This window comes from Tamandua tetradactyla, chromosome 4, assembly GCF_023851605.1.
Source record: "Tamandua tetradactyla isolate mTamTet1 chromosome 4, mTamTet1.pri, whole genome shotgun sequence".
In the NCBI taxonomy this organism is placed as follows: domain Eukaryota; kingdom Metazoa; phylum Chordata; class Mammalia; order Pilosa; family Myrmecophagidae; genus Tamandua; species Tamandua tetradactyla.
In genome coordinates, this window is record NC_135330.1 from 1,256,810 (window position 1) to 1,276,280 (window position 19,471).

At 37.4% G+C, this 19,471-nt stretch overlaps 1 protein-coding gene across 1 annotated transcript in view; it reads right to left on the bottom strand.

Annotated features, from left to right (window-relative positions):
• The window catches only part of RNF115 (ring finger protein 115), an 81,478-nt gene that overhangs the window by 15,237 nt on the left and 46,770 nt on the right, over window positions 1–19,471 (bottom strand). Inside the window, exon 4 of the mRNA XM_077155916.1 lies at window positions 4,952–5,163. Coding sequence (XP_077012031.1) covers window positions 4,952–5,163 — 212 coding nt within the window. The remainder of the gene's footprint in view (window positions 1–4,951; window positions 5,164–19,471) is intronic.

A 19,471-nucleotide genomic window follows, 5' to 3' on the forward strand; every position in this document is an offset into this window, starting at 1 on the left:
AGGGTACAAGATCAACACATTAAAATCACTAGTGTTTATATACATACGCAATGAACAATCTGTAGAAGAAATAAAAAAAAATTTAATTCACAATAACACCTAGAAGAATCAAATATCTAGGAATAAATTTACCCAAGGATATAAAGGATTTTTACATGGAAAACTATAAAACATTCCTAAAAGATATCAAAGAAGACCTAAACAAATGGAAGGAAATTCTGTGTTCATGGATTAGAAGACTATATCATTAAGATATCAATCCTACCTAAAACAATTTATAGATTTCACACAATCCCAATCAAAATTCCAACAACATACTTTGCAGAAATGTAAAAGTCGATCCTCAAATTTATTTGGAAGTGTATGGGGGCCTGAACAGCTAGAGTCACCTTGAAAAAGAAGAATGAAGTTGAAAGACTTACACTTTCTGATCTTAAAAATTATGCCAAAGCCACAGTAATCAAAATAGCACAGTACTGGCACAAGCATAGACACAGAGAAAGAGAACTGAACTGACAGCTCAGAAATCAATCCCCACATTTATATCAACTAACTTTTTACAAGAGGGCAAAGATCACTCAACTGGGAAAGAACATCTTCTTCAACAAATGGTGCCGGGAAAACTGGAACTTCATTTGAAGAAAACATCAGGAAGCATCTTCAGGACCTTGTGTTAGGTAATGATGTCTCAAACTTTACATCCAAAGTACAAGCAACAAAAGAAAATAGAGATAAATGGGACCTCATCAGAGTTAAAAACTTCTGTTCCTCCAAGGACTTTATCATGAAAGTAAAATCACAATTTAAACAATGGGAGAAAATACCTGGAAACCACATATCTGATAAAGGATTAATACTCAGAATATATATATAGAAATCCTTCAATTTAACAACAGAAAGACAAACAACCCAATTTTTAAAATGGGCAAAAGACTTGGAAAGACGGCTCTCCGAAGAAGATATACAAATGGCCAGAAAGCACATAAAAAGATGCTCAACATCATTAGCCTTCAGGAAATGCAAATCAAAACCACAATGAGATACCATTTCAACATTCATTAGAATGGCTATTATTTACAAAAAGGAAAATAAGAATTGGAGGGGATGGGAAAAGGTACAATGGTGCCAGCTATGGTGGAAGACAGTTTGGTGGTTCCACAGAAAGCTAGGCATAGAATTAGCACATGACCCAGCAATCCCTCTAAGGTATATACCCAATAGAATTGAAAGCAGGGACTCAAACAGATATTTGCAAACCAATGTTCATAGGGATATTACTCACAACTGTCAAAGGATGGAAGCAACCCAAGTGTCCATCAACCAATGAATGGATGAAGAAAATGTAGCATATACATACAATGGAATATTATTCAGCCGTAAAAAGGAGCAAAGCTCTGATACACACAACAACATGGCTAAACCTTGAAGATGTTAGGTTGAATAAAATCAGCCAGACACAAAAAGGACAAATACTGTATGATCTCATGGATTTGAAACAATTAGAATAAGCAAATTCAAATAGTCAGAATCCAGAATATAAGTTACCAGGGGACAGGTAGGAATGGGAAGTTAAGGCTTAAAATGTACAGGGTTCTTATACAGAACAATGGAAATGTTTTGATAATGGATAGTGGTGATGGGACACAACATGGTGAATGTAATTAACAGCACTTTTAATCTGTTTACATTATACATTTGAATATGATTAAAAGGAAATATCAGATTATATACAGAATAACAGAATAAAAATTTTTAAAAATCCATAGAACTACACTACACAAAGTAAACCCTAAGTTAAACCATGGACTTTAACTAACAGCACAATCATAACGCAGCAGGCAGGCCCCCGATGGAAAAGGAGCTTCTGGTGCCACACAAGCCAAGTCTCCCAGGCCCCCAGCACGGTTAAAAACGCACGTAGGCAGGGTAAGAGGCGTCCGCAGAGCCTGCTCCCATCACCGCTCATCAGCTTCTAGAAGCTCAGCTTTGCAATCCTTCCTGGTCTGGCCGTCGGCATGTAGCCAATTATCTCCCTCGAGCACCGCTAGTTACCATATTAGGAAAACCCTGTCCCAAATGAACCATTCTGTCTATAAAATGTTGTGCCAGTCCATTTGGGGCTCAGACTTTCAGAGGTGACTTGGCTGAGCCCTGTGCGCACCGACTAGTAAAGCTTGCTTCCTGAAACTCCAGAGCCTCGATCCCGGTTCTTCCAGTGTTTCGCGTAACGTTCCTGGAGGCTAGCAGCCTCGATCCTAGTTCTGTGCTACAATGAAAATGTGCTACCACCAATTCTAACAAATGTTCCACACCAATGCAAGGTGCTGGTAGTGTGGCGTGTGGGAATCCTGTCTTTTATGCATGATTGTTCTGTAAACCCACTTCTCCAATAAAGAAAAAAAATTTTTTTTAATGTACAGGATTGCTGTTTGGAATGATGGAAATATTTTGGCAATAGATGGTGGTGATGGCAGTACAACATTATGAATATAATTAACAGCACTGAAATATAAATCCGAATGTGGTTAAAAGGAGAAATGTTAGGCTGTACGTACAAACACACACACACACACACACACACACACATATAGTAATACAATAAAACCTAAAAAAAACCCACGGAACTACACTACATGAACAGTGAACCCTAAGTTAAATCATGGACTACAGTTAATAGCACAATTGTAAATATGTGCTTTCATCAAATGTTTCACACCAATGGAATGGGTGGTATATTGGAATCCTGTATTTTATTCACAATTGATCTGGAAACCCACAAATCCTCCAGAAAAGGGGGGAAAATTAAACAAACAAACAAAAACACTTCAGTGGAAACTTCTGAAAACCAAGAGTTTTGCAGTACTCTCATGAGACCAAGATTAGAAATGTGCTGCTGGTGGTTTGGGGGAAAGGTGTGTTCCCTCTTAAGAAAAAAAAGGGACAAATAACAGGTGCTAATCCTTTCCCCTTTCTTCCCGCCTGATGTCCTAAGACAACAAGCATGAGGGAAATAACAATAGAATCAAGAAATGCAACTCTGACATGGTTGAGGCACTGAACTAATCCACTGCCAACTATATATAGACTTTTTGTTATATGGGAGTAAAAAACCTCTTAAGACAGTGTTAAATCAGATTACCTGCTACCTGCAACCAAATGCATTCCATTTTATTGTAAAGTTACTAAGATAATGTGATTATCTGTAAATCCATGTGAGAAAAGGAAACGTAATTCTTTCTCTCAATCTCTGCTGACTGTCAAAGGGACAATGTTCTAGTATAGTAATTTGATTTCCTATGGAGAAAAGAGGCAAAGCAGCCAAGAAAGACTGAGTTAAGCTAATATGTTCATTGGTTTGGCCAGGAATTTTTTAGCAAAAGATTAAAAAATCTGACTCTGGCATGTTAGCTACCTTCTCCTGCTCTCTGACTGCAGACAGGGTATTAGTCTGCTCAAAGGCATTCATATTGTGGTTTTAATACAGTGGAAAGAACTACTGGGGAATTCCTGACCATTTTTATTTGGCAACTAAAAAAATCTTATTGAAACTATTTATTTCCATCAAAAGAACCACAGCAGAAAATGACTTTGTCTGACAGGTAAGAAATTATTGGAGAAATACAACCTGATTGCTTTACCTTAACACCTTACTTTCCTTTTTAATTTAGAGCTGTGAACAAAGACTATTGTTTGAAACGTTTAGATCCAATTACTCTGACCAAACTGGGACTATATGAGCATCCATATGAATAATGATTATAACAAAGTTCTTAAATCCACACTAAAATAAAATAAATGAGACACCTAGATATATAAGGGAGCAGTGAGAAGAGAAAAATTCCTATTTTTTTTTTTTTACAGATAATGCCAATATTATTTGTAGAAAGAAAATAAACAGTCATTATTCTAGAATCATTACAGTGATAATTCAGAAAAGAATCACCAATGGATACTAATACCATTGGGTGAAAAACTATTAGGAGGACAGACACTCAATCTATAGGTATCACCCCCAGGTTACTTATTAATAATAAAAGAAAAATTCTTTAAGTAGAAATTTGGCAGACACTGTCTTAAAAAGTGGGTGAATTTAACATCACCCATGACAGGACAAACTGACATCATGTGCCTCCCGCTATAATACCTGAGAAGGATATGACCTTGTCTACACAGTATTTTTACCCAAATACTTAATGTGAATGAGGAAACAATGAGACAAGCCCAAATTAATGGCTAGCCTGCAAAAAAATTAGACCAGACTTTTAAAAACTAAGGGAGGTTTTGGTTTATTCTCATTTACAATGAGAACAGCAAAAGCACCTACTGCTTCCTATGGAGTAAATGAGACAAAACAGGTAAAGTAGGAAGCGCAGTCCTACAAAATGGCAAAGATTAAAAAAAAAAAGTAATACTTATTATTCCTACTAATCGGGATCCATAAGATCAGGGACCACCTATCAGCTTTGTTTACCACTGGATCTCCAGGCCTAGCATAGTGCCCATACATAAAAGACACTCAGTAAAATATGTCACATGCTAAAAATTTTTGCAATCAAAAAACTTCATATTCATTCCTATTGAATTACACATGTCCATCATTCCAGCCTATTGAGATCTTTATGAATCCTAATGTTATCTGGTATTTGATATCTTTCAGTGTTTCTGAAATTTAGATAAACAAACCTACCATCAATATATTCATCTAAGACATTAATAAAAATGCTAGCCAGACATCTATATCATCAGTTTTATCAGCCTTTATCATCATTTCATTAATTGGTACAAGGTGAGTAAAGACAATCAACTTAGCTTCATTTTCATCCTCTCGATAGCTCCATTTTATCCACAAAGGTACTGAATATGGGAACCTTATAAAATTTACATGACGTCAGTATGTTCTTCACTGAAACTACCCTTAGAGAGAAATTTAAAAACAGCACTTTGCACTCACCCTTCAATAGCTGGGGATCTGTCAGGACGAGTACTTCCTCGGGACCTGTATCTCCGAGTCACTGGCAGCCGCGGAGGCCGACTTGGTCCCCAGAAGTCAGTGTGAGTTTGGTGACCTCTCTCATTGCCTCTATTATCTTGGTCCAGTGGATGGCTACTTAGAAATGGTCTAAAATCTTGGAAAAACATTGTGTGGTCCAAATGGTCCCAGAGCTAGGAAAAACCAGAAACAAATAAATCACATGCTATTTCTTCAAGAACAGGAGCAAGAAACTGCAAACAGGGGAAGAAGAAATACTGAAAGAGAAAGGAATAACTTTGAACATTCTGAAGCATTCCAAATTAAAGGGGTGTTTCTCCATCACGGGGGAGGAAAGAAAAGGCATTAAAAGACATGGATGGGAAAAAAAAACTTATAAGTTGAGACGTGTAATTTCCGTCATATGGCTGGACACTCTCCTTCATACTGAGCACATATCTCTATCTTCCTGACCAACTTCCCATTCTGAAATATAAACATGGCCCAAAGGTGATCATGGACTTCTGTCCCAAGCATGATCAATCGTTCACATCAATATTATAAACTTACGTTTTGTCACAAATGAAATCCACATGCCTACTCTAGAATAATCTAAGATTTAAATAAATAACTGTATTTACACACTTGAAAAAAGCATTGTCCCTACAAAGCAAAGACAGATATCCATGAAATACGTCCTTGATATAGAACCTATGTCAAACAGGGCTATGTCAAAGTTTTGTCAAAGCAGCAGGAAAGTTTCCTAAGGGCATTCTGTTGTATATATTTTTATTTTATCACTAAAAGGAAGTGTGTGCGTGTGTGAGTGGATGTTGCGGAGAAATTAGCAAGAGAATAATAGGAAAAAAACTTACCTCCAGAGTAATTTCAATTTAGACTACACCAGGTATTATTTCACTCCATTCAACTAAGTACATAGCCCTGATCATACTAATATTTTTGTTTGTTTTAAATCAAACAGAAAAGTGAATTATTTAATGTAAATATAATAATAGGGACACAAATGCTCAGCACATGATCTCGGTCTTTAAGTCTCACAGCTCCTCCATTCCAGACTAATCCTTTCTTCCAAAGACACCTCTTAAAAATACCCACCTCTAGCAACACCAGAGAGCTGGCATCCAGGAGCACGTTAAACTGAGCTGTTTCCAGTGGGAATCGAGTGCAGGTTTATCACTGAGCTGCTCTTTCTGCCGGTGGCTTCAGGGACTGAACCACAATACTCATCATGACTCAGTACGGAAACAAATGGGTAACAGCTACACGCATTACGTATGCTAAAACTGGTGGGCGCAGGTAACTGGGGGGAAGGGGGGATGGGGGGATGTCGGTGTTTTTTGTATGGGTTTCTATTATTTATGCTAACTATATATCTCATAAAGGTTTAATAGCCAGAATACATGAAGAACTCTTGCAAATTTAAGAACAAGTAGGCAAAATAACCCAATTTAAAAATGGGCAAAGATAAGGTAACAGAGAAAGTTCAAATAGAGTCGAGAGGCTACTATGGAGGTTACTCTCATGCAAACTTCAGTTAGACATTGGTGCCTATCATAACTTCCTAAACCACAAACAAAACTACTCCAGCCAATCCTAAAGAACACCTAGAGCAATATATAAGACTCTACAAAGTTCCATGCACTAGAGTAACTTTACTAGAGTAACCTACAACCTCCAGATGGGTCCCTGGACCAGATAAGTCCTGAAACCTAGAGGGCCCAGCCTCTCCAGAACATCAGGTAGCTCCATTCTCCCTATCTCATATTATCAATGTTCCTTCCAACATGAAAAAGTTAGAATGAGTATACCCCAAATACCCCTAAAGAGTGGGAGAAAGTTCAAATGTGATGGTGGAGTTATACAGAGAAAGATGGGTTTAACAAACAAGTATAGGTGCTGAATCATTACGCTGAAATTTCTTTTAGCTTCCAAAACCTTAGAGCAACTAGAAGTAAAAACCTAAAATTGTGGAACTGTAACCCATACTAAATTCTAAAATCTGTTCTACAACTAATTGTTACGATGTACTTGAAATATATTGCTTTTCTGTATATATGTTATTCATCACAAAAAAGAAAGAAAAAAGAGAAGAGTGTAACAGAGAGAATAGGATTTAACAAATGAGTATTACTGCTGAATCATTATATTGATATTCTTTTGGTCTCCAATGTCTTGGAGCAGCTAGAAGAAAAAAATAATAATTCTGGAACTGTAACCTATACCAAACTTTAAAATCTGTTCTATAACCACCTGTTAAAATGTACTTGGAGGAGGGGGCCAAGATGGCGGCTTAGCAATGTGCGCGTTTTAGTTCGTCCTGCAGAACTACTAAATAACCAGAAACAGTACAGAAACAGCTCCCGGAGCCACAATAGTGACCGGACACACAGCGTACCCCAGTCTGGACCAGCTGCGAGTCTCCCCAGAACCATGAGTTTCCCAAGCTGCGGTACCCGGCACACAGCACCCCTCCCCCACAGGCAGCTTCCCAGAGGGAAAGGAAAGACACTCTCACAGTAGCAGGGACTGAGTCCAACCAAACACCAATTGTGGCATTAATAAACAAATTCTGACTACTAAAAAGAGGCCCCCAGCTCAGGCGAACCTGGTCAAGGTGGAGGTTGCTTATTAGGCTCATGGAAAATGAGGAAAGGGGACGAAACAGAGGTTTTTGTGGCTGTTTCTACAGAGGCTTGGCTGCCTCTGGATTCAGCGGCGGGACTACTAGGGCTGCAACTGCCCCAGGCATAGGCAGAAACGGACTGCTTTCAGGGCTGTCTCCCCCCGTCCCTTCCCCAGGGGAGGGGCAAAGCCCAATTCAGGTGGAATCCCTCCCTCAAGGAATTCAGACCCCAGGGCTCGGCAATTTGAAGCCATTAAAACCAGCCTACAACCTCTCCTGTCTCCACCACGCCCAAAGCAGGGAGAGTCTGCCAAAGTTAAAGGTGCCGAATCATCTTATGCTGGTAGGACGTGCAGGCAGACAAGCACCACACACTGGGCAGGATAAGAAAAACAGAGCCCAGAGACTTCACAGGAAAGTCTTTCAACCTACTGGGTCTCACCCTCAGGGAAAACTGACACAGGTGACTCCTTCACCCTGATAGGAGGCCAGTTTAGTCCGGGAAACCGGGCTGGGGTCTATAATACCTATGACCTATGTAGACCCTCCTAAGGGTGGGGAGGGAAAAGGCACCTGACAAGCAGGGCAAGAAACAAGAAAACAAGAACTGAAAAATTCTCCTCTGTTAAACAAAACCTAAGCTAGAGGTCCAGAAAAAGCTGAACTGAAGGTCAAAGAACAGATAGACAACAAACTGATCTAGCAAGAAAACCCTACGTAAAAGAAGTGAAAGCACTCTCCAGAATAAACTAATTAAGGTAATTAAATGTCTAGATGCCAGCAAAAAATAACAAATCACACCAGGAAAACCGAAGATATGGCCCAGTCAAAGGAACAAACCAATACTTCAAATGAGATACAGGAGCTGAAACAACTAATTCAGAATATATGAACAGACATGGAAAATCTCATCAAAAACCAAATCAATGAATTGAGGGAGGATAGGAAGAAGGCAACGAATGAACAAAAAGAAGAAATGGAAAGTCTGAAAAAACAAATCACAGAACTTACAGGAATGAAAGGTAGAGTAGAAGAGATGAAAAAAACAATGGAAACCTATAAGGGTAGATTTCAAGAGACAGAGGTTAGGATTAGTGAACTGGAAGATGGAACATCTGAAATCCGACAAGAAACAGAAACTATAGGGAAAAAAATGGAAAATAATGAGCAGGGACTCAGGTAATTGAATGATAACATGAAGCACACAAATATACGTGTTGCGGATGTCCCGGAAGAAGAGAAGGGAAAAGGAGGAGAAAAACTAATGGAAGAAATTATCAATGAAAATTTCCCAACTCTTATGAAAGACCTAAAATTACAGATCCAAGAAGTGCAGCGCACCCCAAAGAGAATAGATCCAAATAGACATTCTCCAAGACACTGACTAGTCAGAATGTCAGAGGTCAAAGAGAAAGAGAGTATCTTGAAAGCAGCAAGAGAAAAGCAATCCATCACATACAAGGGAAACCCAATAAGACTACGTGTAGATTTCTCAGGAGAAAGCATGGAGGCGAGAAGACAGTGGGATGATACATTTAAATTACTAAAAGAGAAAAACTGCCAACCAAGAACTCTATATCCAGCAAAACTGTCCTTCAAAAATGAGGGAGAAATGAAAACATTTTCAGACAAAAGTCACTGAGAGAATTTGTGACCAAGAGACCAGCTCTGCAAGAAATACTAAAGGGAACACTAGAGACAGATATGAAAAGACAGAAGAGAGAGGGATGGAGAAGAGTGTAGAAAATAGGAAAATTAGATATGACATATAAAATACAGAAGGAAAAATGGTAGAAGAAAGTACTACCCGTACAGTAATAACACTAAATGTTAATAGAGTGAACTCCCCAATCAAAAGACATAGACTGGCAGAATGGATTAAAAAACAGGATCCTTCTATATGCTGTCTACAGGAAACACATCTTAGACCCAAAAATAATCATAGGTTGAAAGTGAAAGGTTCGGAAAAGATATTCCATGCAAATAACAACCAGAAAAAGAGCAGGAGTAGCTATACTAATATCCAACAAATTAGACTTCAACTGTAAAACAGTTAAAAGAGACAAAGAAGGATACTATCTACTAATAAAAGGAACAATTCAACAAGAAGACATAACAATCATAAATATTTATGCACCGAGCCAGAGTGAACCAAAATACATGAGGCAAACACTGAAAAGGGAAATAGAGACATCTACCACAATAGTTGGAGACTTCAATTCCCCACTCTCATCAATGGACAGAGCATCTAGACAGAGGATCACTAAAGAAACAGAGAATTTGAATATTACAATAAATGAGCTAGACTTAACAGACATTTATAGGACATTACACCCCGCAACAGGAGGATACACCTTCTTCTCAAGTGCTCATGGCTCATTCTCAATGACAGACCATACGCTGGGTCACAAAGCAAATCTCAACAAATTTAAAAACACTGAAATCATACACAACACTTTCTCAGATCATAAACGAATGAAGTTGGAAATCAATAAAACGCAGAGCGCCAGAAAATTCACAAATACGTGGGGACTCAACAACACACTCTTAAACAACCAGTGGGTCAAGGAAGAAATTACAAGAGAAATCAGTAAACATCCCAAGGCGAATGAAAATGAAAACACAACATATCAAAACTTACAGGATGCAGCAAAGGCAGTGCTAAGAGGGAAATTTATTGCCCTAAATGCCTATATCAAAAAAGAAGAAAGGGCAAAAATTCGGGAATTTTACTGTGCACTTGGAAGAACTGGAGAAAGAACAGCAAACTAAGGCCAAAGCAAGCAAAAGGAAAGAAATAACAAAGATTAGAGCAGAAATAAATGAAATTGAGAACATGAAAACAATTGAGAAAATCAATAAAACCAGAAGTTGGTTCTATGAGAAAATCAATAAGACTGATGGGCCCTTAGCAAGACTGACAAAAAGAAGAAGAGAGAGGATGCAAATAACTAAGATCAGAAATGGAAGAGGAGACATAACCACTGACCTCGCAGAAATAAAGGAGGTAATAACAGGATACTATGAACAACTTTATGCCAATAAATACAACAATGTAGATGAAATGGACAACTTCCTAGAAAGGCATGAACAACCAACTTTGACTCAAGAAGAAATAGATGACCTCAACAAACCAATTACAAGTAAAGAAATTGAATCAGTCATTCAAAAGCTTCCTAAAAAGAAAAGTCCAGGACCAGACGGCTTCACATGTGAATTCTACCAAACATTCCAGAAAGAATTAATACCAACCCTGCTCAAACTCTTCAAAAAAATTGAAGTGGATGGAAAGCTACCTAATTCATTCTACAAAGTCAACATCACCCTCATACCAAAACCAGGCAAAGATATTACAAAAAAAGAAAACTATAGACCAGTCTCTCTAATGAACATAGATGCAAAAATTCTAGCAAATCGAATCCAGCAACACATTAAAAGAATTATACATCATGACCAAGCAGGATTCATCCCAGGTATGCAAGGATGGTTCAACATAAGAAAATCAATTAATGTAATACACATATCAACAAATCAAAGCAGAAAAATCACATGATCATCTCAATTGATGCAGAGAAGGCATTTGACAAGATTCAACATCCTTTCCTGGTGAAAACACTTCAAAGGATAGGAATACAAGGGTACTTTCTTAAAATGATAAAGGGAATATATGAAAACCCACAGCTAATACCATCTTCAATGGGGAAAAACTGAAAACTTTCCCCCTAAATCAGGAACAAGACAAGGATGTTCATTATCACCACGGTTATTCAACATCGTGTTGGAAGTTCTAGCCAGAGCAATTAGACAAGAAAAAGAAATACAAGGCATCAAAATTGGAAAGGAAGAAGTAAAACTATCACTGTCAGATGATATGATACTATATGTTGAAAACCCTTAAAAATCCACAGCAAAACTACTAGAGCTAATAAACGAGTACAGCAAAGTGGCAGGTTACAAGATCAACATTCAAAAATCTGTAGCGTTTCTATACACTAGTAATGAACAAGCTGAGGCGGAAATCAAGAAATGAATTCCATTTACAATTGCAACTAAAAGAATAAAATACTTAGGAATAAATTTAACTAAAGAGACAAAAGACCTATACAAAGAAAACTACAAGAAACTGTTAAAAGAAATCACAGAAGACCTAAATAGATGGAAGGGCATACCATGTTCATGGATTGGAAGACTAAATATAGTTAAGATGTCAATCCTACCTAAATTGATTTACAGATTCAATGCAATACCAATCAAAATCCCAACAACTTATTTTTCAGAAATAGAAAAACCAATAAGCAAATTTATCTGGAAGGGCAGGGTGCCCCGAATTGCTAAAAGTATCTTGAGGAAAAAAAACGAAGCTGGAGGTCTCACCCTGCCGGACTTTAAGGCATATTATGAAGCCACAGTGGTCAAAACAGCATGGTATTGGCATAAAGATAGATATATCGACCAATGGAATCGTATAGAGTGCTCAGATATAGACCCTCTCATCTATGGACATTTGATCTTTGATAAGGCAGTCAAGCCAACTCACCTGGGACAGAACAGTCTCTTCAATAAATGGTGCCTAGAGAACTGAATATCCATATGCAAAAGAATGAAAGAAGACCCATCTCTCACACCCTATACAAAAGTTAACTCAAAATGGGTCAAAGATCTAAACATTAGGTCTAAGACCATAAAACAGTTAGAGGAAAATGTAGGGAGATATCTTATGAAACTTACAATTGGAGGCGGTTTTATGGACCTTAAACCTAAAGCAAGAGCACTAAAGAAAGAAAGAAAGAAATGGGAGCTCCTCAAAATTAAACACTTTTGTGCATCAAAGAACTTCATCAAGAAAGTAGAAAGACAGCCTACACAATGGGAGACAATATTTGGAAACGACATATCAGATAAAGGTCTAGTATCCAGAATTTATAAAGAGATTGCTCAACTCAACAACAAAAAGACAGCCAATCCAGTTACAAAATGGGAAAAAGACTTGAACAGACACTTCTCAGAAGAGGAAATACAAATGGCCAAAAGGCACATGAAGAGATGCTCAACGTCCCTGGCCATTAGAGAAATGCAAATCAAAACCACAATGAGATATCATCTCACACCCACCAGAATGGCCATTATCAACAAAACAGAAAATGACAAGTGCTGGAGAGGATGTGGAGAAAGAGGCACACTTATTCACTGTTGGTGGGAATGTCAAATGGTGCAACCGCTGTGGAAGGCAGTTTGGTGGTTCCTCAAAAAGCTGAATATAGAATTGCCGTATGACCCAGCAATACCATTGCTAGGTATCTACTCAGAGGACTTAAGGGCAAAGACACAAACGGACACTTGCACACCAATGTTTATAGCAGCATTATTTACAATTGCAAAGAGATGGAAACAGCCAAACTGTCCATCAACAGATGAGTGGCTAAACAAACTGTGGTATATACATACGATGGAATATTATGCAGCTCTAAGACAGAATAAACTTATGAAGTATGTAACAACATGGATGGACCTTGAGAACATTATGCTGAGTGAGACTAGCCAAAAACTAAAGGACAAATACTGTATGGTCCCACTGATGTGAACCGACATTAGTGAATAAACTTGGAATATGTCGTTGGTAACAGAGACCATCAGGAGATAGAAATAGGGTAAGATATTGGGTAACTGGAGCTGAAGGGATACAGACTGTGCAACAGGACTGGATAGAAAAACTCAGAAACGGACAGCACAATACTACCTAACTGTAATGTAAATATGTTAAAACACTGAATGAAGCTGCATGTGAGAATGATAGAGGGAGGAGGGCTGGGGACATAAATGAAATCAGAAAGAAAGATAGATCGTAAAGATTGGGATGGTATAATCTAGGAATGCCTAGAGTGTATAATAATAGTGAAATGTACAATGTACAAATTTTAAAAATGTTTTTGCATGAAGAAGAACAAAGGAATGTCATTATTGCAGGGTGCTGAAAATAGATGATAATTAATACTTTAAAATGTCACCTTATGTGTGAGACTAAAGCAAAAAATGATTATTTGTTACAAAATTTTATATTTTGACTAGAGCATTTTCTAATATAACTTATGTAGGTAGTTTGACTGAACGTCATAAGTACTTGGAATCTCAGGTAGGACATGAGATTTTGTTGGTTTGTCCAGAGTGATGCCCCGATGAATCCCAGAATGATTTGATCAGTGAGTGGAAAAGTATTTGCAAGCCCCCTTCGGGGAATGGTGAGAGCGGGGAGAAATTCAACTTCCCCAAGTTGAATTCTTGATATTTTCACAGGCAGTGTGGACAGCCAAAGGTATAGGCTGAGCCCCCCGTCTTGGGGTTTGTTCATAAGAAACTTAACCCCACAAAGGATAGGTCAAGTCTACTTAAAATTTAGGCCTAAGAATCACCCCCAAGAGAGCCTCTTTTGTTGCTCAGATGTGGCCTCTCTCTCCAGCCAACATGACGAGCAGTCTCACCACCCTCCCCCTCTCTGCGTGGGACATGACTCCCAGGGGTGTGGACCTTCCTGGCAACGTGGGACAGAGATCCTGGAATGAGCTGAGACTCAGCATCAAGGGACTGAGAAAAACCCTAGAATGAGTTGAGAATTAACATCAAGGTAGAGAGAACCTTCTCGACCGAAAGGGGGAAGAGTGCAATGAGACTAAGTGTCAATGGCTGAGAGATTCTAAATAGAGTTGAGAAGTTATCCTGGAGGTTATTCTTACGCATCAAGTAGATATCATCTTGTTGTTTAAGATGTAGTGGAGAGGCTGGAGGGAACTGCCTGAAAATGTAGAGCTGTGTTCCAGTAGCCATGTTTCTTGATGATAACTGAACAGTGATATAGCTTTCACAATGAGACTCTGTGAATGTGAAAACCTTGCGTCTGATGCTCCTTTTATCTACTATATCAACAGAAGAGTAGAACATATGGAATAAAAATAAATAATAGGGGGAACAAATGTTAAAATAAATTTAGTTTGAAATGCTAGTGGTAAATGAAAGCGAGGGGTAAGGGGTATGATATGTATAATCTTTTTTTTCTCTGTTATCGTTTTATTTCTTTTTCTGTTGTCTTTTTATTTCTTTTTCTAAATTGATGCAAATCTTCTAAGAAATGAAGAAAATGAAACTATGTGATGATATTAAGAATTACTGATTGTATATGTAGAATGGAATGATATCTTAATGTTTTGCTGGTTGTTAATTTTTTTAATTAATAAAAAATGCAAAAAGAAAAAAATGTACTTGGAAATTTTTAGCTTTTTTGGTATATGTGTTATATTTCACAATAAAAAAAAATGGGCAAAGGACTTGAATAGACATTTCTCCATAGATACACAAATGGTCAAGAAGCACATGAAAAGATGCTCAACATCACTAGTCATTAGGGAAATACAAATCAAAACCACAATGAGAGACTACTATTCACCTACTACGATGCTATAGTTAAAAAAAAGAAAATAAGCATTGGTGAAAATGAGAAACTGGAACCCTTAGACATTGTTAGTGGCATTGTAAAATGGTGCAACTGTCATGGAAATCAGTTTGACAGTTCCTCAGAAAGTTGAATATATAATTACCATATGACCCAACAATCCCACTTCTTGCTATCTACTCAAGAGAACTGGAAGTAGAGACTTGGAAAGTGATCTGTACACCAATGTTCACAGAAGCATTATGCGCAACAGCTACAAGATGGAAAGCCACCCAAATGTCCCTTTAACAGATGGACAAACTGCGGAATAAACACCAGTAACATTATTCAGCCATAAAAAGGAATGGAGTTCTGATATATGCTACAACATGGGTGAACTGTGCAGACACGTAAGGTTGGATGAAATAAGCCAGGCATAAAAAGACAAATATTATATGATCTCACTCACATGAAATAACTAGAATAAGGAAATTTCATAGAGGCAGACAGCAGATTATAGGTTATCAGGGGCCAGGGTGGGTAGAAGGGGTGGGGGGAGTAATAGGAAAGGGGAATTACTGCTTAAGGAGTGCAGACTCCGAGGTGATCAAAAAGTTGGGGTAATGGAGGTGGTAATGGTGGTTCATTATATTCACAATCACATTATTGTGAATATAATGAACATCATTGAATTGTACACTTGAAAGTGGTTAAAATGAGAAAATCTGAGTTTTATATATGTTACTTCAATAAAAAGCTTAACTAAAAAAAAAAAAAAATTGGCCACAGATCTATGGCTTTACTTCTAGATTCTCAATTCTAATCCACTGGTCTATCTGATCTTATGTCATTACCACACTGTGTTGACTATCAAAGCATTTTTTTCTTGCTTTTTCATTATTTTTTAATTGATATATATTATCTACTTACATACCATGTAATCATCCAAAGTGTACAATCAATGGTTCACAATATCATCATATAGCATGCATTTATCATCACAATCGACTTTTTCTTTTTTGTGAAAAATAATATACAAAAAAGCAATAAATTTCAGATTATATTGCAACAATTAGTTGTAGAACAGATTTCAGAGTTAAGCATAGGATTACAATTCCACAATTTTAGGTTTTTACTTCTAGATGCTGTAAAATACTGGAGACTAAAAGGAATATCAGCATAATGATTTTGCAATCACACTTGTTTGTTAAACCCTATCTTCTCTGCATTACTCCACCATCACCTTTGATCATTTTCTTACTCTTTAGGGGTATTTGGACTATGATCATTCAAACTTTTTCATGTTGGAAGGGGCTGTTGATCATATGATAGGGAGGTGGAACTAGTTCATATTCTGGAGAGGCTGGTCCCTCTGTATTTCAGAAAATATCTGGTCCAGTGACCCATCCGGAAGCTGTAGGTTTCTGGAAAGTTACCCAAGTGCATGGAACCTTTGTACACTCTTACATATTGCCCTAGGTATTCTTTAGGATTGGCAGAAATAGTTTTGTTTGGGGTTTGGCAAGTTATGATAGGTAGCAATGTCTAACTGAAGCATGTGTCAGAGTGACCTCCAGAATAGTCTCTCAACTCTATTTGAACTCTCTCAGCCACTGATAACTTATTTTGTTACAATTCTTTTCCCCCTTTTGGTCAGGAAGGTGTCGATGACACCACAGTATCATCTCTGGGAGTCATCTCCCAAGACACCAGGGAGACTTTCACCCCTGGATGTCATGTCCCACGTAAGGGGAAGGCAATGGTTTCACTTGCAGAGGTAGGCTTAGAGAGAGTGAGGCCACATCTGAGCAACAAAAGAGGTCCTCCAGAAGTAACTTTTAGGCATACCCATAGGCAGGCTAAGCTTCTCCACCACACACTTATGCTTCACAATAGCAGGCCTCAAGATCAAGGGCCTGGCCCATTGATTTGGGTGTCCCTAATGTTTGACACAATATCAGGGGTTTCCCTGGATGATTACTGAGGCTTTAAGTTTTGAAATGGGGTATATTAGTTCTACTTTGTCCTCCCTTTTTAAATTTGTTTTAGCAATTCAGAGTTCCTTGGAAGTCCATATAAATTTGAGGACTGGCTTTTACATTTATGAAAAAAAGACAATTGAAATTTTGATAGGAATTGAACTGAATCTGTAAATCACTTTGGTAGGTTGTCTGCCATCTTAACAATATCAATTCTCAATCCATGAACATGGACATCTTTCCATTCATTTTGGTATTCTTTAATTTCTTTTAGTGATGTTTTATAGTTTCCAGTGTAAAAGTCCTTCACCTACATATTTTATTCTAATGACACGATTGTAAATGGAATTTGTTAATTTCCTTTTCCACTCTTTATGTATAGAAACACAACGGATTTTTGCTTGTTGATCTTGTACCCTGCAAGTCTGGTGAATTGTTTCTGCAGTTTTTTGTGGATCCTTGGGATTTTCCATATATAAGATCAGGCCATTTGCTAAGATAATTTTACTTCTTCCTTTACAATTTGGATGCCTTTTATTTTTTCCTCCTGCCTGACTGCTCTGACTAGAACTTACAGTATGATGTTGATCAGCAGCAGTGAAAGCGGACAACCTCTTCTTGTTCCTGTCCTTAGGGGGAAAGCATTCAATCTCTCACCATTGAGTATAATGTTAGCTTTGGAATTTCATACATGATTTTCATCATGTTGAGGAGTTACCTTTTATTCCTAGTTTCCTAAATGCTTTTATCATAGAAAGGTATTGGATTTTGTCAAAAGCTTTTTACTGCATCAATTCAGATAATCATGTGTTTTGTTTTGTTTTTCCTTCTTTTCTATTAATGTTGTACATTAACTCATTTTTTTGTTGTTGTTGAAACATCCTTGCATTCCTGGGATCAATATCACTTGGCTGGGGGTATATAACCCTTTTAATATATTGTCAGATTATGTTTGTTAGCATTTTGGTAAGGATTTCCGCATCGATATTCCTAAGGGAGATTGGTCTGTCGTTTTCTTGTGGTACCTTGGTCTGGCTTTGCTATGAGGGTAACGCTGGTCTTAGAGAATGAGTCAAGATATAATCCTGCCTATCCTATTTTTTGGAATAGCTTGAGAAGGTTTCATGTTAATTCTCTTTATTTATTTATTGTGAAAAATAACATATATAAGCAATAAATTACAAAGCACATGGCAAAAATTAGTTATAGAACAGATTTCAGAGTCTGGTATAGGTTACAGTTCCACAATTTCAGGTTTTTCCTTCTAGCTGCTCCAAGACACTGGAGACTAAGAGAACTATCAATATAATGATTCAGCAGTCATACTCATTTGTTAAATCTTATCTTCTCTTGGTCATCTTTAATTCTTCTTCCACCTTCTCTTTTGATCTTTCTCCCAATCTTTAGGGGTATTTGAGCTATGCTCATTCTAACTTTTTCATGTTGGAAAGGGCTGTCCGTAATATGAGATAAGCTTAGCTTCTCAGCTACATAAATAAGCTTCACAAAAGAAAGCCAAAAGATGAGGGTTTGACCTACTGATGGATTCATGTTAATTCTTCAAATGTTTGGTCCATCTGATCCTGGACTTTTTTTTGTTGGGAGGTTAATCAATACTGACTCAGTTTTTTTACTTATAGGTCTCTTCAGATTTTTTTCTGTTAATTTTTTCTTGAGCCAGTTTTGGTAATTTGTGATTTATAGGAATTTGTTCATTTCATCTAGGCTATCTAATTTGTTGGCAAACAACTGTCCATAGTACCCTCTTATATTCTCTTTTCATTTCTGTGAGATCAGCAGTAATGTCTCCATTCATTTGATTTTAGATTGGATCTCTAACTTCCTCCCCATCCCCCTTCCTGTCAGTCTACCTAGAGGTTTGCCAATTTTGTAGACTTCTTCAAAGAATCAAGTTTTGATTGTGTTGATTTTCTGTAGTTTTTCTATTTTCTCTATTTTGTTTTTCTCCACTCCAAAACTTTATTATGTCTTTCCTCCTGCTACTATTGGGTTTAGTTTGTTCTTCTTTTTCTAGTTCTTTCAGGCAGCTGTGAGGACAGATTACTGAACTGATGTCTTTTCTCCTTTTTTATAAATGTAACATTTACAGCTATAAATTTCCTTTCTGTGCATAGCTGTGTACCATAAGTTTTGGTATGTTGCGATTTCATTTCATTCATATCAAAGTATTTTTTAATTTCTCTTGTGATTTCTTCTTTGACCTACTGGGTATTTAAGAGTGTGTTGTTTAATTTTCACATTTTTGTGAATTTTCCAGTTCTTCCTCTGTTATTGATTTCTAGTTTCATTCCATTATAGTCACAGAAAATACTTCATATTACTTCAATATTTTTAAATTATTGAGGCATGTTTTGTGAGCTCCTATATGGTCTTTACTGGAAAATGCCATGTACACTTAAGAATGTGTATTCTAGATTGGGTGGATGGATATGCTGGTG